The sequence below is a fragment of the Sander lucioperca genome, chromosome 22, assembly GCF_008315115.2.
Source record: "Sander lucioperca isolate FBNREF2018 chromosome 22, SLUC_FBN_1.2, whole genome shotgun sequence".
NCBI classification, from domain to species: Eukaryota; Metazoa; Chordata; class Actinopteri; order Perciformes; family Percidae; genus Sander; species Sander lucioperca.
Genome location: NC_050194.1, coordinates 20,210,200 through 20,232,382, shown reverse-complemented (window position 1 = coordinate 20,232,382; position 22,183 = coordinate 20,210,200). Strand labels below are relative to the sequence as shown.

At 41.7% G+C, this 22,183-nt stretch overlaps 1 protein-coding gene across 7 annotated transcripts; it reads left to right on the top strand.

Moving 5' to 3' along the window:
- Positions 1-2,746: 2,746 nt before the first annotated feature.
- On the top strand, positions 2,747-16,795 carry qki2 (QKI, KH domain containing, RNA binding 2). Of its 7 annotated transcripts, none has more exons than XM_031315444.2 (9): positions 2,747-3,347; positions 5,823-5,971; positions 7,080-7,196; positions 10,826-10,969; positions 12,121-12,208; positions 12,434-12,712; positions 13,926-13,949; positions 14,591-14,665; positions 16,663-16,795. In XM_031315444.2, the coding sequence occupies exons 1-9, from the start codon at positions 3,206-3,208 to the stop codon at positions 16,683-16,685; spliced, it is 1,041 nt and encodes a 346-aa protein (XP_031171304.1). In that variant the 5' UTR covers positions 2,747-3,205; the 3' UTR covers positions 16,686-16,795. The 7 variants fall into 7 exon arrangements, 5 of the variants coding, with proteins under 5 accessions (XP_031171304.1, XP_031171303.1, XP_031171307.1 ...); XM_031315443.2 differs by having other exon boundaries at positions 14,588-14,665; XR_004107695.2 differs by having other exon boundaries at positions 2,748-3,347; positions 13,926-14,438.
- The last annotated feature ends 5,388 nt before the right edge of the window (positions 16,796-22,183 follow it).

The following is a 22,183-nucleotide window of genomic DNA, read 5'->3' as shown; positions in this document are numbered from 1 at the left end:
TAATCAGTAAAAACGGAGAAAAGCAGCAAATCCTCACATTTAAGAAGCTAAAACCAGAGAATTCCAGGCAATTTTTGTTTGATGAACGACTTAAACGGTTAATTGATTGTTGTCAACCAATTAATTAAAGGACGAATTGTTTCTGAGTTAATTTATGGAACGTAAACTTATACGTGAATGGAGTACATTAGATCAAATCAGTGATTGCTATATTCTCATCAGACAATTTGCATAACGCCATTATCATAATGTGTACAGCTTATCCCCTGTTTTTTACTTTTTTTTTAATTTTATTTTTAATTTTTTTATATTGTGTTACTGTACTACTCTGGGGAGCAGAGCATTCAGCCGCTCTGCTCCTCATCTCTGGAATTCATTACCACCCCAAATTAGAAACATCGATTCATTCCCCCATTTCAAATTGCAACTCAAAACACATCTGTTTAAAACTGCCTATTCCACTTGATGTCAATTGCTCTGCCTCTTTCTGTTGTTTTTATTGTTGTTGTAGTCTTTGCTTTTAATGTCTTATGTATCCCTGTACGGTGTCCTTGAGTGCCGAGAAAGGCCCCTTTAAATAAAATGTATTATTATTATTATTACTCTACATGCCTCTGCAAAGTGCCACCTATAGGGACAAATAAAGTATTTCAATTCGAATCAAATGAATGTGAGCTATTAATTATGCATAAAGGAGCTGCAGTGATGAATACATGCAACATTTGAGGCATTTATTAATTATGTAACGTGATAATGCACATGTAAGGTGTGAAGTCTTTCCGGTGACACATGCTCTCATATTAACTGGGGTTATGGGTTGACCTTGACGTTTCGTCCAAAGGTTAGGGAGGGTACTTTGTATCACATCTCACTCTACACTTCACTATGACTGAATAAATATGGCAGACAGAAAGAAAAGCAGAGGCAGAGAGAGAGAGGCCCGTGACTGGTAGATGTGTGGCCTGCTCAGAGGGGCATTGTTGAAGCTATGAGAGGACAATGCACTGCCCCCGCCCTGAATACTCGCCATACCAGCTGACCAGCCATTACCAACACTGCTGCCCCGTTACAATTCCTGCTGCTCACACACACACACACACACACACACACACACACACACACACACACACACACACACACACACACACAGCATCACACCCAGCATCAATCATAAGTTTAGTCTTAAGGCAAAAACACAGTGCATATAACAGTGGACAAAGAAGAGAAACCAGGTGGGAGGCCAGCGGAGTCTGACAAAAGGCTTAAGTCAAAGTATGCATGGGCACATGTTGCCTCGCCTGTGTGTGTGTGTGTGTGTGTGTGTGTGTGTGTGTGTGTGTGTGTGTGTGTGTGCACGTGCGCGCGCGTGTGTACACGTGTGTGATTTACAGCAAGTTAAGTTTAGCCACTAGCACCTATCTGTTCCTTCAGCAATAACATTTCCAAGCCTTGCAGCCACCCAGAGAGAACCAATGCACAGATCACACCTTCTTATTATTTCAGGATTCTTGACAAAAGTTCTCAAAGTGGAGGGTGTGAACAAGAGAGGGGCATTTCATGTTGTGTGAGAGGAAAGTAAGAGGCAGAAGTATTCAGATCACTTACTTCAGTAAAAGTAGCAATACCACACTGTAATAAATACTTTGTCACAAGTACAATTCCTGCATTTTAAATCTGAAGTAAAAGCACAAGACTATTATCCGCAAAACATACTTAAAATGTCAAAAGTAGCGGCCGGGTTGGCTCAGTTGGTAGAGCAGGCGGTTCCAGACCTTTTAGGCCTGTGGCCCCTTACAAAAAACACTTTAGATATAAGGAGTGTTTAATTTAAATCGCTGGAGGCCCAAATAAGTAAAATTCTCTAATATTTCAGAATAAAAGCACAGATGAGAGAAAAGTCCAGAAAAATGAATTTGTCAAATCAGATTTATCTGGTGACTCTTTGAAGGGGCCCCGACCCCTAGAATGGGAACAACCAGACGTTACCGTATAAAATAGTTAAACTAGCTCCACACCTCGACCAGCTACAACTGTATGTGGCTTGTAGATTGATGCATTCATATTAACAATCTTATAATTAAGTATATAACCATACATCAGTGGAATTTTGAGCAGAACTAGTACTTTTACTTTTGATACTTTTAGGCTATAGCCTAATTTGCTGATAATACTTTTTTACTTCAGCAGGATTTTGAATGCAGGACATTGTTGACTGTGGACAGTTTCTACATTTTTGTATTGGCACTTTACTTAAGTAAAGGATATGAATTGAATCCATCACTGATGGGTATCCTAGTTGCACTAATGGGTAGCAACAATTGCTGTCAAATAAATGTAGTGGAGTAAAAAGTAGGTATTTATAGGCTAAAGTTGCACAACATGGAAATACTAAGTACAAGTAGCCTACTTTAAAAATTGAACTTCGGTACAGTTCTTGAGGGCACCTGGACACACACACACACACACACACACACACACACACACACACACACACACACACACACACACACACACACACACACACACACACACACACTCCATTGTACAAGTGATGGACAGTAACAGGTGTGCATACATATGTAGAGCTGTTATATTGTTATACTGCGGGCGTAGGGTGTGTGTGTGCTTGCTTGTGCGCGTGAGAGAAAGGCGGGGGCTCTGAGGGGCTGCTGAGGGGACGAGCACGAGCCTCCTCCCCTGTGATAACGGCGACGCGCGGCGCGCTCCTGACAGCCCACTTGTGCAGTTGCTATACTGTAATCATATGATAGGGAGTCGATCCCCGCTGCAGAATACCGACACACCGGGCGGACACCAGCGGAGCAGCCAGGGCGGATGAGACCTGTTGTTGGTAGATTTTTTTTAATTTAGTCGTTAAAGAAGTGCTTCGAGTCCGTTAAAGTTTCGCCTGAAGTGTCAAAAAGAGCCAAACTTCCTCCATAAAGGAACTTTTTCAAACTCTGGAGAGAATTGGACACAGGGGGGAACCGTTTGGAAGAAGAAAGGGCACACAGACGAAACGTTAACCGAAGGACAGTCGATTTAACCAGAGCTGAGATTTAAGTTACAGAGAGGCGGTCAGCGGGTCGCGGCCGGTGGAAACCCTTGGGGTCCTCGCATCGCTTGTTGGGGCGTGTGTGTTTTTGTGGATTTCCCCACAAGTTTCTCAACTAGTATAGGTCACTTTACTGTAGAAGCTAAAGCCATGGTCGGGGAGACAGAGGTGAAGGAGAGACCCAAGTCCAACCCGGACTACCTAATGCAGCTGATGAACGACAGGAAGGTGATGAGCTCCCTGCCCAACTTCAGCGGCATCTTCACGCATCTGGAGCGGCTGCTGGATGAAGGTAACTCGGGCTTCCCTAACCCTTTCACTAGAGACTTTAACCACTTGTCACACTACAGAGAAAATGATCTTTTTCTTGGCTAGACACGTTCAGTTTAATGATGAGTGTTCATCATAAAACTGACCGTTATTGACTTACCTTATTGAATAGTCATTAAGTGCTTGAATTCCTCCCTGGCTCCTAGGAAACAAGTGTCATCCCATCCAACCCTGAAAGATGCTAATGATAAATCATTTAACACTTGCATTGTATTTAGGCCTATACTTTTTCACTGAATTCCTTAACAGAGCTGTGGTTCTAAATTTAAAATAAAAGTGATGTGATGTGAACTTTACCTTAAGTCCCATTTTTAATTTGTGGAGAGCAGCAGATGAACACGCACGCGCGCGCGCACACACACACACACACACACACACACACACACACACACACAGAGACGGGCAGTTGGTGATGGGAACAAACAGACAGTTGTTAGTCTTTCCCAGTGACCTAATGCGCAGGCTTATGTGAATGCTGCAGCCCATCCCTGAGCAGGAACGAGAGCATGTCACCATGTAAAATATTTGATTTGAGGCTGCTTACATGCTGTCTGTACAATGCACTGCACTTGTTGATGTCTAACATATTTTTGCAAGCAGTTTTAAAATAACAATAAAAGATAGGTATCACAGCATTGCAACAAATGCTTTAAAAGTGGCATCTTATGTTTTTAAATGTCCCCTTTTTTCAATGTCAGTTCCATATTGGAACAATATGCCAAGGCCTGTTGTTGCTACTGTTGTTGCACATCAGGATCACCGAGGTCCTGACTATGTGCACTCTGACAAGTCTCATGACGCAGCAAGGCTGTTCTCATACCAGATGACCTCTACGGCCTGACAAATAGGTCAACTTAACATCTCTAGTCGTGTTCCTGTTGAAGGCTGACAGCCGAGCACATTCATCTCTCACCCATGATAATGTGACACCCTCGGTTAGAATGAAAGGCATTGTACCGTGCTCATTTTCAGCCTGGCTGTATCTTCTGCCTGAGTAATGTGGACAAGGGCACAGTACCAAAAGTTTGTGCAGGGTAATAAGGAAGCCTGCCAGTCACAAATATTGTCAGGGTGAATGTTTGTGGCATATTTGGAAACACTGCGACGGTGTTCGGTCTATATATAAACCAATGACAGGTTGAAGTGTTAAGATAAGGCCTGCTACAGCTCCCCCTTTATCTCTCTCTCTCTCTCTCCTTTCGACTCTCTTGTTCTTCTTTCACTTCTCATTTTCCTCCCTGCTGTAACTGAAGTAGGACAAAAGCCCTGCTTGTCTGTGCAGATTTGTTTGTGTATGTGTGTGTTTTTTAATTGTCACTTTTGGTCTGTAACAGGTCAGAATGGGTTATTAGAGGATCATCATTGTCACTGTAGCTGTAGCTGTAATTATAGAGTCCTACTGTAGTTATTATGGTCGGACTTATCACTCTGAGAGCTGGAAGACATGCCTGTCAGCCTGCTTAGGTCAGATGATATTTGTGCCTCGAGGCAGTTATTCTGCTGTGTGTGTGTGTGTGTGTGTGTGTGTGTGTGTGTGTGTGTGTGTGTGTGTGCGTGTGTGTGTGTGTGTAGTGCAGTAGTCAGTTATTATTGTGCCAGCATGTCATTATAAAGGCATCAGAGGCTAGCATCGGTCATTGAGACAACACTAAACAATCACACAGGCAGACAATCATAGTCTCATTTATGATGGTGCTTCTGCACCAAACATAAGACAAAAACGTACCATTTAAGTAAGCAAAAATGCCAACAATTCCATGGTTGCAGCTTCTCCAGTGTGCTTTTCTCAGTATTATATCATTGTACACTTAATATCTTTGAGTTTTGGAATGTTGGTTAGACAAAAAAGACATTAGAAGACATCAACAAGGAGTCAGGGAAAATGTGATTGGCTTATTTTTTTTGGCATAATATAGGCCAGAAGATTTATTGATTAATCAAGAAAATGGTTTTAAAATATATTCTAGTTTCAGCCCTTGAATAACTGCCCTTTACTAGAACTTCATAAACACTGGCAGGTAAAGTAGGTTACTGTGACCCCCGCTGACATGTATGTTGTTTTTTCCTTGTATTATTTACAGAGTGAAAGGGGGAGCTCTGTGTGTGTGTGTGTGTGTGTGTGTGTGTGTGTGTGTGTGTTTAACACTGTTGCAGAAATAAATGGAAAGAGAGAATTGTCAGTAATAGAGGAGGCCTGATTGCAAAGCATTCAGTGGTTAGATTCTACTTTGTGTTGCAGAATGCTTGTGTCTGTCTGTATGTCTGTCTGTCTGTCTGCTGTCACACTCAGAGCCTCCTGTAATTCTGGTGACAGTGAGTCATCGTCCTAAGAAACGGGCGGCCTGAAGAAACGTGACACTTGTGGTAGCTCATTGACACTTTAATGAACGTCCTCAGTTAAATTTACTTGACTTTACACCCTCTTTCTGTCTCCCAGAAATCGGCAGGGTACGCAAGGACATGTACAACGACACGGTGAACGGTGGCATGTTTAACGGGCGCGACGTGGAGGAGCTTCCTGAAGCTATCGGTCCCGTGGCTCAGCTGCAGGAGAAGCTCTACGTGCCTGTCAAAGAGTACCCCGACGTGAGTGGACACATCCATGACCTATGACCTTTTAGAAGAGTTTCTGTTTACTTTATCAGGTCACTTTATCTCCTCTCAGTTAAAGAATGGCTGCCAAAGGCTTTAAATCACAGATTTACATTTTATCTCAAAGCTGATTTCCTTCTGAGATCATCTGTGCTCACACCCAATGATGTAATCTAGACTTGAAATAGATCAATAATGAACCTTGGCCTGTGTTTCTAATAAAATAAAAAAATTATCATTTACAGTAATATATTGACTCAGACACAAGTTTACACCATAATCATTTATAAGAGCTTAAAAATTTGCATAAACTCTTTTTTCTCCAAATATAAAGACAAGTGCACCGCAGCAAGAGACCTGTACATCCCTGCTCCCGCCAAGTACAGTTAAGCGCTGCCGTATGAGTTGCGTTGATCTAGATTGAATGACTCACATGATTTTCTCCACGCATCAGCTTGCCAATCACCGAATACAATGACAGGCTGTCCTCACTCACATGACAGGAGGCTAACAGGACACACACACACACACACACACACACACACACACACACTGGAAAACGGTTGAGATCAAGGTTAAATTTAGAGAGCAGTTCCTCTATCTGCATTTGTGTGTGTTGGTTAGAGTTGAGGCTCATTGTAGAGGCCGGAGCGAATATGTCGCAACTGGAGTGAACGTTAGGTTAAACTTCAGTGGAGTTAAAAAAAGTAGGAAAAGGCTGAATAAATGTTATGAAAGGCAAATGAAAGAAAGACAGATGGATAGTGGCAAAAAAAAAACACTCACTCAAACACATACACACAGAGGGGCAGCTGTCTACTTAATCACTCAGTCTTAGTGACAGATAAGGTTAAGAGAACGGCGCTGTCCTGTTATGCCACCAGCACCAGCCAGCACCCATATAATGAGCTATTTTTGTCTCTCTTAGTAACACATCACAGATGCACAAACACAAACTTGCAGCTCTTGCAAACACACACACACACACACACACACACACACACACACATTGTAAAAAGACAGTCTGTGATGTGAAATGTGTCTACACTCCTTCAGGCCTGTTTATTATTATTATCAATAAGTGATTTGCTCTTTTGTGTAGTTTAACTTTGTAGGGAGGATCCTGGGCCCACGGGGACTGACGGCCAAACAACTGGAGGCAGAGACCGGCTGCAAGATTATGGTGCGGGGAAAGGGCTCCATGAGAGACAAGAAGAAGGTATACACACAGATAAACACGCTCACAAAAACACACACGATACATGCTTTAATTTCAGGAATAGTTTGAAATTCTTCCTTTTTTGTCAAGAGAAGATTGATACCACTCTTTTGTGTCTATGCCAGATATGAAACTACAGCAAGGAATAGCAAACAGCTAGTCTGGCTCTGTCCAAAGGTAACAAAATCCTCAAAGTCTTGTCTTAACCGGGAGGTTGCCGGGCAACCCAGCAGAGACCCCAGCAATTCACTACATCCAGCCAAGAATAAATCCCGCACATAACCCCGTAAAACCACAACGTGTCATTTTTACACTGCAGTTTTTGTGTGGATATAAACAAACAAGATATAACGTGTTGTATAGATATGAGATTGGTATCAATCTTCTCATCAAACTCTCTGCAAGAATGAATAAGTAGCCACAAAATGTCAAACTATTCCTTTAAATAGCTTTTTTTACTTTGCTATTTATATGACATCTAGGCAGCAATTGATTTCTATTCATTTTAGCACATTCTAATAAGTCAACTTGTGGAAACTTTGGTTAAGACAGTTACTCCGTCACACTGCACATTATGTGTACTTTCATTACTGTCAAAGTTACATTCTCAATGTGCCCTCAAATTGAACTAATTTTGAGATGCAATACCATTCAGCAATAACAAACGATAAAGATGAGGAAATTATGTGTGAGAGGACTTTCAGCCGCTTTGACATGAATGGAATTCAGTAGCAACCTGAAAACTGAGAAAGATACAATTAGAGATGTAAAATAATCATGATTTGCTGGAAAATGTTCAGCAGTAATATGGAGCCTGTGTGACTGAAACATGCAAAGATCTGTTTTAGCTCGTGGTCATTTCTACACCAAAAACACTTTTTTTGCATAGAATTTCACAGGGTTAAAATAATAATCTAACAGATGCACAAAACACAGACACACAAAAAAAAACATGTCACAAAAAGCTTTAATAGTCTTCTTTACTAATGCTTCCTACTGATTGAGAAAGAGAGATTGAGAGTTGACTGCAAACACATGAGTGCAGCATTCTCCCACCTATCTATCTATCTATCTATCTATTCCTTCTCTCAAAATTAGTTTTTGGTTGTTAGTTTTTCTGTCCTGGTGTTCGGTCCATCTGTTCCCCCTTCCTCTCCCCTGGTGTCTGCTGTTGGACGGAGTCGGCTCAAGCTTTCCAAACGGCAGGTGGAGCAAGTCCAGCATTCCTCCCCCTCCCCTCTCTCTCTCTCTCTCTCTCTCTCTCTCTTTCTCTCTCTCTCTCTCTCTCTCTCTCTCTCTCTCTCTCTCTCTCTCTCTCTCTCTGTCTCTCTCTCTCTCTCTCTCCCTCTCTTTCTAGAACATTCCCTACCCCGCACGCCCCTCAGAGAGAGAGAGACACACACAGAGACAGAGAGGAAGGAAAACAGAGACACAGTGGGAGGCAACGGGGGAGAAGAGAGAAAGATGTTGACTTTTGGTGTTTTTCAAAATGATACATCTCACTTGACAAAACATCCACAGAGGATACAGTGTCCCAGCATGCAATACTGAGACAGAAGACTTCATAATTTTAAGTTTTAACTAGGGCTAACTATCAACTAACCATTCTTTTCTTAGAACAAGATTTTTTGATTAACTGATTCAGTTCAGGCTATACAATGTAAGACTGTACTTAAAGGAATGGTTCAGTATTTTGGGAAATATGTTTATTCGCTTTCTTGCAGATAGTTAGATGAGAAGATTGATACCACTCTCATATCTGTCTGTTGAATATGAAGCTGTATCCAGGAGTAGGTGGTTAGCTTAGCTTAGCATAAAGACTGGAAACAGGGGGAAACAGCTGGCCTGGCTAGGAAGTCACTGCTCCTAGCCAAGACATAGTTCCAGCACATAAGGGTCAGGTTATGCTTAAACATAACTAGTCAACAAAGTGTTGTCCCTCCACAATAAAAATTAAAAGCGATTAAAAGTTGTTTGGAGCAGCAACACTTGAAGGTGGAGTGAAAAGTCGTCTTAGAGAGCTAGCGTGCAATATCCTTTTAGTATGGGGATAACTCAGCACATTTCAGACAGTTGTCTCCTTGAAGACAGTCACTCCTGGAAGATGTTCATAGTGTTGCACTTGTACACATAATAAGTAACAGAAATAGTTGTATAACAAATGAAAAAAGAGAGACAAGTTCAAACCCAGCTTACTTTCTCACATCTGCACAGCTGGCCAATCACAGTGTGAAATGGGTGTGAATGTCATATTGTTGGTTTCCGAAAGTTACAGAAATTGTAGGACACAACCCTGCCTAATCTGATGTTGGAAAGGGGGAGGGGGTGCGGGTTTCCGAAGCTATTCGACTAGCCGACAAGTTGTTCTGGAGAAGCATACTGGCAGCTAAACCCGCCATAAAACCACAACAAATTAAAGGAACAAGATATGATTTGGTAACTTTTGAGCTTTAGAGATGCTATTAGATGGATTTTGTAACCTTTGGACAGAGCCAGGCAAGCTGTTCCAGTCTTTATGCTAAGCTAAACTTACCGTCTCCTGGCTGTAGCTTCATATTGAATGGCTATATGTGGTATCGATCTTCTCATTTAACTCTCAGCTAGAAAGCAAATAAGCAAATATCCCAAAATGTCTTAACTTTTCCTTCAAGCACAGCGGAACTTTCAGCTAAATGCTAATAGCAGCAATGACAATGCTAACCTGATGTTTACCAGGTAATGTTTACCATGGAAACCATCATACCTTCATGAGTTATCATGCTAACATTTAATTAGCACCAAACACAAAGTACAGCTGAGGCGGATGCTATTTATTTTGCAGGTATTTAAGACATGAATGTCAGAACCAAATGTCATTATTAGTTGCTTTTCAGGCCGCCAATGTAAATAAGAACTTGTTCTTAATGACCTGTCTTTAAAAATAAAAGTATGACAACCCGTTCAAAATTTGCTGAGATATTTCTGTCTGGACCAAAGAGTGATGGAATGACTGACCAAGTTATCATGGCTAAAAATAAAAACTAATGCATCACAAGTTCTGATGGATTTGAACCCTAGCCCCACCCCAAATATTTCAATAATCTGAAACAGAGAAAAGCAGCTAATCCATTTTGTGTTTGGTATTTTTTTAAACTATTTGGAACACAAAAGTTTTCCAAACCATATGCACCTGTTTCGTTATACAACGACATGGAAGGAGACCAACAGTGTCAACAGGGTCTGGAATTTTTTATTTGATAATGACTTACTAAACGGTCATTCAGTCATAAATGCTATTATTGTTATTGAATCAATATCAGAATATAAATAAATTGATCATCTGTTCAGCACTAGTTTAGATAAAGTGAATGAAAGAAGGAAGGGAATAGATAAGATTAAAAAAAGCAACATTAAACTTGTGGAACCACTGAGGAGCAACATGATTATTTCATGAGTTTGATAACGCTTCCAAAGCTGCATTACACAACCTTGAGCCTTGAGCGTGTTTGTGTGTGTGTAGTTTGAGGCCGATCCAAAACCCGAGCCAAACAAGAAGAAAAGTGAAATCCTGTTCCCTCTGTGCCAGTAATGGACCGAGCTTGTGTGGTGCATTCAAACGGAGCTTTTAAAAAAGTGTTTTTGTGTTTCAGGAGGAGATGAACAGAGGGAAGCCCAACTGGGAGCACCTCAGCGAGGACCTCCACGTCCTGATCACAGTGGAGGACACACACAACCGGGCCAAGATCAAACTCCAGCGGGCCATCAACGAGGTCAAGAAACTTCTCGTACCAGCTGTGAGTATCAGTCCGAACCCCTCTATGTCAAATATTATGGTCTGGACTGATGGAAGAACTGTGTGTGACTGGATGAGGGTTTACTGTGTTGGTATGCATGGAAGGGGGAAGGGGATTGTCAGTCCAAAAACTGTGTGTTTGTGTCTTTTTGTGTTTTTGTGTGTGTGTGTGTGTGTGAGAGTGTGTGTCTCTGTGCGTATGAGAGAGTATGTGTAAGGAGTTAGGGTAATTAGGGAACACGCATAAAGGGGTTTCCATGGTAACCCTGGGTTGTTTGAAAGGCTGGGGGAATGAATGGAGAGTCTGTTCACTTGTTCTCCCCACTCCATCACTCCTTTCACTCGTTCACAACTCACTTCATTCCCAACTACTGGCTACAGTATTCCTTTTTCTCTCTGTTTTTTTGTCATCCACACAAGAGGACATTTTGATTGCACTCCTCAACATTTCTCACATTCTCCAGCCCACCTACATCCCCCCTACAGACACACACGCGTGCATAAACATGACGACAAATCAGAAACACATTGGTTGCATATATAGACACAGGGACACACTCTCTCAAAGTTATCCCACACACAAGTGCAATAGCACATATTTTGAAAATCACAAGCTCCTTTCTTTTTTCCGTCCTTATTATTTGCAACAAAAGAAACAGATTGAAAAGACCAGCAGGGGGATTTCTATTGCGGCAATCAGCCGTCACTTCCGCTCTCAATCACAGCACAGTATCGGCCAACCCTAGAAGTTAAAAGATGTGAAGTGTCTATAAGCAATCAGGAGCTGGACACCTGTTAATCTCTGTTTGTGAATGTGCAAGTGTGTGGAGAGCAAAGTTATGTGTTAGTTTAACTCCGCCGACCTTGCCTTCTGACTGTAAATCAGTCGAGCTTTTCACCGAGCTGTAACTGGAGCTAAGAAGTTAAATATGTCCTGTGTGGTGGAGTGGCTGTGTACAAAGTATGGTCAACTAAATTTCAGACAATGTTTTTATTATAAAAAAAAACAAAACAAGTGCAAACTAAAAAAATGCATATTGTAACATTTGCTGACTTTTTAAACCAGAATCCCACAAAAGTTAATTCATTCACTTGTCGCTGAATGACAGTCCTCGCTAAGTAAGCTGATTGTGCTGCTCTGCCCTGGTGTAGGCTGAGGGGGAGGACAACCTGAAGAAAATGCAGTTGATGGAGCTGGCCATTCTCAATGGGACCTACAGAGACGCCAATGTCAAGACGCGTAAGGATGACATCATAGTTAACATGTGGAGGAGGGTTGGTGTGTGACAAAGGAGGGGTCTTGGTACAGGAGTCCACTGTATATATGAACAATGCCTCTGTTTCTACTGTTAAATAGACTGTTTGTCCTCTCCTCTTCTTCCCTGTCTATTGTATGTGTCTGCACTTTGTGTGTGCTCGCGTGTGGGTGTGCGCAAACTTGCATTATTGAATGTGTGCCGCACAGCCACCGCCGGATTCCCTCTAGGGACACCTCAGGCGCCTCGGATCATCACAGGCCCAACGCCCGTCCTGCCTCCATCCATGCGCAACCCCGCTCCCGTCAACACGCCGACCCTCATGCCTCTGATTCGTCAGATCCAGAGCTCCGCCCTCATGCAGGGAGGCAATCCGCATATGGTGCAGCAAGGGCCCGAATCTGGAATCATCTACACTCCCTACGAGTACCCATACACACTCACACCCTCCATATTGGAATACCCGATTGACTCAACTGGAGTATTAGGTATTTGGAAATCAAACGTTCATTATTTCTTACATGGTCAATGGATGTATTATGAGAACTGGATATTGGACTCCAATGGAAGTTGCTCACCAATCGCATATGTCAAAACACCTTTACCTTAGTCTTTCTGTCACCGCCCGCTTGTCCCATAGATGATCCCGCACAAAGAAATAGCATTTCTAGAGTCTAAGAAAGAAATACGCAAATTGAAATCCTTCATGGTCTAAAGATTCATAGTGCATCATAATTGGCCTTGTTTCCAGTTTTATAGACAAGCTTTATAATGGAAGTTTATGGAGAAAATGTTTTTGAGCAACAGTAAAGTTCCGCACTCAAGGTGGTCGAGACTTAACCCTGGCTTGTATCTGCATCTATAAAGGTGTGTTCAAACAGAAAGCAAAGCTTTTATTTTATTTTTTTTCATATTTGACGACTTGACTGTTTGTGCAGTCTGTGTTTATTCACCCCAAACAGCCAATGTACCAACTGTACAGACGGCACACAAGCAATGACCCTGTGTTTGTGTTCAGCTCAGCCTCTGACTGAACTTACAACTCACCAGAAACACCAGTTCTTTTTTGATTCAAGATGAAACATCTTAAGCGTATCCCTTGACTCGACTTAACCATACAGTCTATACACAAAACAGCCTGGTACTGCCTAATTTGAAAGCCAAATTTCATCCATTACTAACTGTTAGCTCGCCAGGCTAAAGCCACACATTGGCTTTCCTTCCTTCTTTATTTCTTTATTTCTTTCACTTTTATAAGAGACCTGGCCAACAGGGCGGCGTAGAGTAGTTAACACAGTCACCTTAAAGCACTAATTTACAACATGCACATATGACAGGACCTGAGAGACATGAAAGAATGGAGAAGCTTGAGAAGTGTGTATTTGTACTTGCAAAACATCACATACATAGATGCAGCGCTTAGTTAACTAGTTAACAAAACTGAGAAATTTCTTTACGAGCTGCTTTTAAAAATAGCCAAACCGAGAGAAGCCTGAAGCTTTGCGCGTCAAACAGTCCGAACACAACCTGATATTTTTTGTTATTGTCGGGTTAGGAAACAGAACTCGCGGCAACAGGTTTTTTTTTTTCTGTTGCAGTACCACGCTTTGCCACTGAGACAAATTGGCAGCCATATCCAGCTCTTGTAATACATCCACAACATATATTGATGAATGCTGAAGCTCATTGTTGGGCTAACAGTCCCTTCTTCCTGTGTTTTTGCAGGTATGGCTTTCCCAACCAAAGGCTAAGCGATAGCAACCCTTCCTAGCACACACATGGACTGGCTTGCAGAGAATCCCCCCCCACCCCCCACCCCCCCACATACTTGTCCCACAGAGCAAACACTCAAAGTTTGCTCATACTTTCGGATGACAGATTCCTCGACAGTCATTCTGTAGTCAAGTGTCCATTCCTGTTAATTTCCTCTTTGTATTAGCAGACTAGTGTTGTTGTGTGACAGCTATTTAACTTTTTTTAATAGTTCGGCTTCCGCTTGTAATTTTAACACATTTTAGTGAACCCATAGATATTTTTAGCGCCGCTGTTTGTGATTTAATATATGAAGCTTATTTTAATCACAGAGCTATAGAGTGACTTTGCTTACAGCTGATGTTGAATCTAATAGTGAAGCTTAGTGAGAAATTAGTGGTTTGGATTAATATTTTCTTCAGAGAACAGAAGACCACAAAACAAGAATTCTGACTCTTAGAAGTGAGATGTTTTTACTTATTTTCACCCTCAGCCTTGAACACTTTGTAAATTCCTGGTTTCACTGATGTTGGTGCCATGGGTGGACTGTTTGATGTCTTTCTGATGAGTAACCTTCTGTGTTCTGTTTTGGCGATGTCAATGGCTGTTAGCAGGTGCCATGACCACTAAGGTACGACGCCACGACAAGAGAATCCATCCTTACCAAAGGGTAGTGACCCCAGACAGAGGTTAGTTAGCTCACCAGCCACTTTATGTGTATGTGTATGTGTGTGTGTTGGTGTGCGTGCATGCAGACCAATGGACCAATTTCAGTTTACATGTGTCTGTAATACGGCATGCCTAAAAAAAGAAAAGAGGCAGGTCACACGCTGAAGCAGTTTCAGTGTAAAATGTGATTGTTGCAGTGAAATAAGTGAGCAGATTGGGAGGGACCACATGAGGGGTGACAGCTGCAGCGGTTATCTTTACTCTCCTGGTAGATAAACTGGACGGCTTGCAGGCCGGGACCCTCTCAATTAGAATGGATCGCTCCATTCATGTGACTCAGTCCTTGTGACTGTGGATTTGGAGTCCTCTCTCAGAAACCTTTTTGTTGTTGTTTTTATCTCTTCACTACTACTTTTGACCATACAAATAACTGTGGGAAATTTTATTTATACCCAACTTCATTCCAGTAGAATTCCACAAATGTTTTCTTTTCTTTTTTTTATTATTATTAATTAAATCCTGTGTTGTGCCCAATGACTATATGACACTTAAAGTAACAGTGATTGTCTTTTTTCTGAAGGTCATTCAATTCAATATGATCTTTGGTCTTTACTACTAAAACACAGCGTGTGATAACTACTGAAGTCTGTGTTACAAGCTCTTTTGTATGAAATACTGTTTGTGGTCTTATCAGTCGCCCACTGGACTTTATCATTGGGGCTGTTTACATCTTTCATATATTTCCTAGCCAGAGTGGTGCTGTTACCATGTATTTAGCTGCAAAATAAATTTGTATATAGGGATTTTAAGGATTTAAGTGCTTATATGAAGCTTATGGAACAAGATCGCTTTGGAAATACCTGTAGTATTTTTCTTTTTTTTTTTAAAGTTTTTATTAGTTTGTAAATCTTTATTTGTGTTTTTACGATATGCTTTTTATAGATGAAGTGTCTCCATGTAAACTTCAAACTTTTATTCAAGGTGTGTAGCTACTACTGTTTTAGTCACCAAGAAAGGTGGCAATGAAGGCAGTGTTTTGCTCTGTCTATTTAAGATGAGGTGACCTTCTCGATTCACAGGCCTCGTGACTGTTTTATGCAATAGAAATGGACTAGCTAGCTACAATATATGTGTGTGTGTGTGTGTGTGTGTGTGTGTGTGTGTGTGTGTGTGCGTGTGTTTGTGAGAGAGAGAGCGGTGGTGCTCTTGTTGTACACGATGGACAAAAAACACTAAAAGGCAATAAAGATGACTATTGAAAAAAATCTCTAAAGAAAACCAAAGCCTCTAAATTCTTGTAGTTAGTCTGTCTATTGTTAAATTGTGTCTTAAGTCCCTCTAAAATCACCATCTCTTAACCTTTCATCGCTATCTCTTATGGTGCCTCTTTGCTTACTGTAGTCATTAGGTGCTCTTCTAATACTTCATAGCAAATAGATCAAACCATAATCAAGTATCAGTTAATCACAACTGTTAATCATTCGGATCTTATGCCTGCTGCTAAACAATAGCTCTACTTGTCAGTAAGCGAAAGTATTTCTGAGGCCCAGACACTTTTCTTTGGACATAAAGGTCACTCTCTCACCCACATGAAACCATGCTGTCTCCCTCCCTGTCCATGGTTTCACTGTCTGTCCGTGCTAGACGTAGCCCAGCTAGCATGAGTAGTATCACTTTAGCAGCGATCACACGACAGGAGGGGCATCTCCTAAAACATATCCCTGCAAACACCTTCATGAGCACACGTGAGCATCACTAACCAGCCATTCCTCATGTCACCACCCGGTGGTTGATGTGAGTCCTTCTGAATGGTTATGCAGGGCTCATGAAGGTGTTGCGCAGCTCTTATGAAGTGCCCCTCATGCTGTGCGACTGCAGTAGATCTGCCTTGTTGTCATCCTGACGCCACTAGCTGACACTAATCTCTCTTCTATCTTTTTTTCTTTTTTATGTCCCCTTTTATGTGCCCTTTTTGTTTCCTTTCCACGTCTGTCCGTCTCTGTCTGTCTAACTCTAGCTGCCACGGCAACTAACCCATGACCCCTTGACCTTCTGACCTTTCCGCCCACTGATGACCCACCCATCTCTGCCTGCTGGCGTGCTCATTGGCCCACGGCCCCGTCACTCCCCCAGCTCAGCCAACCAGACCAGCACATTGGGAACAACCCGGCTGCTTCTGTCTAACCAGCCAACCAGACGACAGCGATCATGGGAATAGACCTCAGGACCCCGCCGTCACCAAGTCCTAACCTAAACTTTACCAAACGTGCCTTCCTTCCAAAAGTCCAAAGCCAGTCTAAGAATGTTAAAACAGTCGAAATCCCAATCTGTAACAGTTGTTGCCATGCATAACCAGTAGACTTTACTGGGGACGGGCCCCAAACTGGTGAAGGGCTCCTAAACCAATCCCACGCTGTGCCAAACCCTGCCCTCAGTCCATGTGATGCAATAATAATGACTCTATTAATAACTATAACTATAACTATACTGATAATAATGTTACTTATCCAGCAAAGAAACATTTTATAAACACTAAAACCTAAAGACATATGTTGACATTTTGAAGCATCTTTCCTCATTGGGCACCTCTTACTTAACTTTTACACACACTCTCACTCGACTGCTATTTTTCTGGGCCAACATACATTAATTAATTTACACATTATTGGTGTTATGTTATGCTTTGCCAGACCCTCCTCCAAAGCGCACTGGAGGAGAGTCTGGCTACTCCACATAGCATTCGGGGATGGGAGGAAAATGTGCTCTGGTTTATTGGCATTTCTTTAAACCAATCGCAATCGTCTTGGGCGGCGCAAAGCACCAGAGAAAAGCTGCGGTGCCGCTGCAAAATAGGCTCGGAAGGAACTTGTTTTGGTGGAACGTGTACGTTTAAAGGTTGTTTTAGTCGTGCAACAGAAAACTCAGATTGGACAGATAGTCTAGCTAGCTATCTGGATTTACCCTGCAGAGAGAAAAGGTTAACCATAGTCCTCATAAATCAACTGAAGTTTAAAATGCCAACACAAAGGAAGCCGCAGGCAACGGATATCCGGCCTAAATGAGTGAAATCCGGCGGATTTTCCGGCAGCAACGGAGCAATCCCAGAAGTGGAACGTCAAGGATATAGACTATTCATATATTAACACGCTTTCTCTTGAAATGTAACACCAATGATGTGTTCAAATTGTCACTTTTTTTTTTTCTAAAGAATAACAGTTCTCTTTCTCCTTTACACATTTGAACGAGGAAAACTAAAAAGAAAGCTGTCGTCCAGTGAAGTAAAATGCCAGCGTAGAACCTTTTTCGCCGTAAAGCAACAGGTGCTCAGTGAGGAAAAATAACAAACTGGAATCCAAAATGCCAAGTATCTTTTGAGTTTTTGTTAATAGCTAAAGAATCCCAATACTGAGTCAATATATGCAGTATAAATGTCAATTACCAAGTAATGTCTGTTCTGTACAGATGCACACACACACAGAGGGAAGGTTGCACTTCTTTTGTCTAAATGGAGAGGACTTACACAACGATGCCTTTGCCTTTTTCACACTACAGTATTGTATGAGTTTGAACAACAGTGCCTTTATTTATTTGAGAGCGATGGAACAATGTTACACCTAAATCTTTTACTACTACAACGTGGGTTTGTGCCTAGCATGAAATTATATCCTTTGGGATTTATGCAGATTAATTGTCATCATCTACATTTTATGGCTTTACATCCATAACTCTTCCAAATTCAGATTTCAGTGCCAAAAAAACAAAACAAAGAAGTGGCTCATTTGAATTGGAAGTGCAATGCAGTATTGAAGCAGCAGCTACGATGTCCGAAATGTTTATGTGTGAGGTTCGGATACCTCGAGAGAATAGTGTTATAGTTTATCTTTTTGTTTGTTTGATTGTTTTTGTTGGAGATGAAGTCGTCCATATCTATATTTCTGCATGTGTATCCGCTTTTTCAGAAGGTGTGGTACAGTTACACACACATATACACACAAATCAACTGATGCCTTGACATAAAAAAAAAGAAGAAAAAATCATGGAGCCGTAACATCTGTAACAAGTTTATAATGTATTTTTATATTCTATTTTGTACGTGAAAATAACATTAAATGACCTTTTCAGATAAGAACATTATGCCTTATTACGAAGAGTAATTTAATGAGTATAACTATCCTTCATGTGTCATTAGGAATCAATGTCCTGATAAACTGGAGTCTCTGATGTCCTCTGTATTAACTTGAGATCGACATTGCTTGCCGTTTGTGCCTTTTGTATACTATGAGTGTGACAATTAACAGTGTAGTACAACATTAATCTACTCTTCAAGTGTAGGTTACTAACGGTTACCACTTATGTGATTATTAACCACTTTAATGGTATCTGTCTCTGCTTTGGATTCCTTTAAAAAAAAAAATACATGTGTGTCTAAAAACGTGAAAAGAAAGATATGTGTTGAACTTTTAACTTTTAAAATGAGCAGGAATAACTCTTTGTACACTATTAAACTCATAGTTGTAAAACTAACAAACTTTGTTGCTTTTTCTCTGTAGCTCTTAATTATGCAAATCAGCTTCCTTTCTGCATACTAATCACCAAACACTCCTTTTAGATACTGAAGGAGGAAAAGAAACCCAGCAGATACTTGCAGACAAATGCAACGAAAAGGCCACAACATGTTTTTCCCACTTCTCCTTTTCTGTGCTCTTTCTCTTCTTCTCTATCTACTCCTGCTATTTAAGTAGACATTACACACATTGATCCGTGTAATAAGAGGGAACAAAACACACCCAGCTCACCATGGTTTCTCTGAGGTATGCACATGTATAACAGAAAAAAAGAAGGGGGGGGTTCAGGTTTGGAGGACTAGATGGCTGGGAAATTGATTGTGCAAGCTCGCCCTCAAACATCTGCAGAGTAAATATTACACAGGATCACAGTCTGTCCCTGAAGTCTCTGAAAACTCACCGCTAATATTGTGTCATGGTAGCTACATTTGTTCTAATTAGGCTCTTTTTGATACTCTCTAAGGGTGCACTTATTCAAATGAAAACATAAAGAGGGTTAAAAGAAATCCTGGGAAATTTGAGCCTTTGACACTTAAAGTTCCCTTCAAACTACGCATTTAAGGTTTCACACGCAAAAAAAAGGAGAAAATCACATGGAGGTTTTCTGTGGTGAATGCAGCAGTGGGTGGCTCATTCGTCCTCTCTCTGCCCTTCCTGCTTTCATTGTGGAGTTGAGGGGTGATATTGAACTTCAGGCTTGGAGTTGAGCCTGCTCTGTGGCCGCCAACCCCAACCCCCCTGATCACTGAGAGAGAAAGGACATAATGTGACTGCTGCTGACAATCCTCTGGACAGGAAGAAGCCGAGTGGAGATAGCACGAGAGAAAAAAGTACAAGAGAGACTGTGTGGATGTATAAATGGGTGGGGGTGCATGTGTGTGTTTGAATGGGTGTGTACTCTTGTCTCTGTTTTTCCTGTTTTTTCTCAAGTTCTGTGCTGTTTTTTTTCTTCCTCCTAGTCTGGTATGAAACACTCTTCAAGCATCTGGTAATGTATTCTGCAGTCAGCTCTACGCCATTGCCAACACTGGGGCCCAGAGCTCCCAGTGCTTACAATCAAAGTGTGGTTTTGTGTGTGTGTGTGTGTGTGTGTGTGTGTGTGTGTGTGTGTGTGTGGGGGTGTGTATGGGGAATAAAGCGAGAAAAGTGAGAGGAAAAGACAGGTTGATTTACATTACTATGTATGCACAGCATTCTCCACATAATGAACAGCTCCAGATTCCCTCTGCTTGGTAAATATTTGATGGCCGAGCAGCGGAATGATTTTTAGTTGAATAACAGGAGTCCTATAAGCTGCTCAAAAGTTGTATTTCAAACGCCTCTCTCTCCCTTGTCCTCTTCCCATGTAAATAAGGCCAACTCCCCCTAACTCCACACACCCCTCTGAGGCAGTTTAAAGACCCAACACTGTCTCCTTGTCTCCTTGACAACCAGCATACACTGGAGTCCTGTCGTGGCCTCTCTGTCTTTTGTGTTTGGGAGCTCAGAGAGACAGAAAGAAAGAAAAAGAGAGAGTGAGAGAAATAGGAAGAGAGGAAATGAAGGATGAAAACAAGGCTGAAAAAAGATAACAAAGATGACATCACAGATATTTGATCCCACAACTGAAAATTTGGTTTGTAGCTCGACGATGATGATGGTGATTATGATTATGATGATGATGATGATGATGATTGCCAGAGGCACAAAACGGGTGGCAGCTTAGTCTGAGAGAGTTTGAGCAGAGAGAGAGAGAGAGAGAGAGAGAGAGAGAGAGAGAGAGAGAGAGAGAGAGAGAGAGAGAGAGAGAGAGAGAGAGAGGGAGAGAGAGGCCCAGGGCTGAATGGAGCATTGTGGGAAAGACAGTGGGCACACTGGGCAGTAACACAGACAACACTAACTCACAGATCATGCCAGAGAGTCTGAAAACACCCACACTGGGCGACAATGGCAAACTTCATCGCTCCACTTGGCCCCGTCTGAATACACACATACAATGGCAGAATCCAAATAAGATGCTCTGTTATTCGTGAAATTTAACACACTAAATTCCTTCAGTGCCTCTGTCCTTTGACCGGCAGCAGATGGCCGGGGCTGTGCTGCATAAAAGTGCACGTACGTGTGCATGTGCTTGTGTTCTTGTCTTCCTGTTGCATCATGGGTGAGTATACCCTGTAGGTTTGAAATGTGAGAAACCGTGCATCTAAAAGCCAGACAGGTGTCCTATTTATTTAACTCAGCTCTGCCTCACTACATCAAGTGATGCCGGCAGTCCAACAAATCCAACTTGTATCTGTCATAACTGAGTACAAATTTAACCAAATCAGTCAATTAAATCAGGACTATTAGAGTGAGGACTGAGGAGTATACCAGAACCAACAGGTTTGACCCCTGGTCTGTATTTACTATCAGCTCTCTGCTGCCTCCCTGTGTATCTTGTGAGGAACTTTTCAGACTAGATTTACAATAAATGCAACAAGTGAGCAGCAAAAAACTATATGTGAGAGCTGAGACGATTGGTGGACAGAAAATTAATGCGGAAACGGCTTCTTATATGTGTTTTCTGTTTATTTTTTGAAGCCATTTTGTGCCTTTATTACGGATAGAAGAGAGATGACAGAAAACAAGGGGCAGGTCTAAGAAAGGCCCTTAGCTGGACTTAATAAAACAGTGACATTGTGGTTAATGATGTTTTTCAATTTTGAACTATTGTTCAGAAAACAATTAGCAATTTCAAGACGTCCCCTGAGAAATTGTGATGGGCATTTTTCACAACATTCTGACATTTATATAGTTGCTGCACTAGAAATGTAGGCTAATACATCTTTTTTTTAAAGATTATTTTCCCTTTATTCAATAGTGACAGTGGATAGACAGGAAAGGGGGGGGGGGGGGAAAGAGAGGGGATGACACGTTGCAAAGGGCCGCAGGTCGGATTCGAACCCTGGCCGCTGCAAAGGACTCAGCCTACATGGGGCACACGCTCCGGGTGAG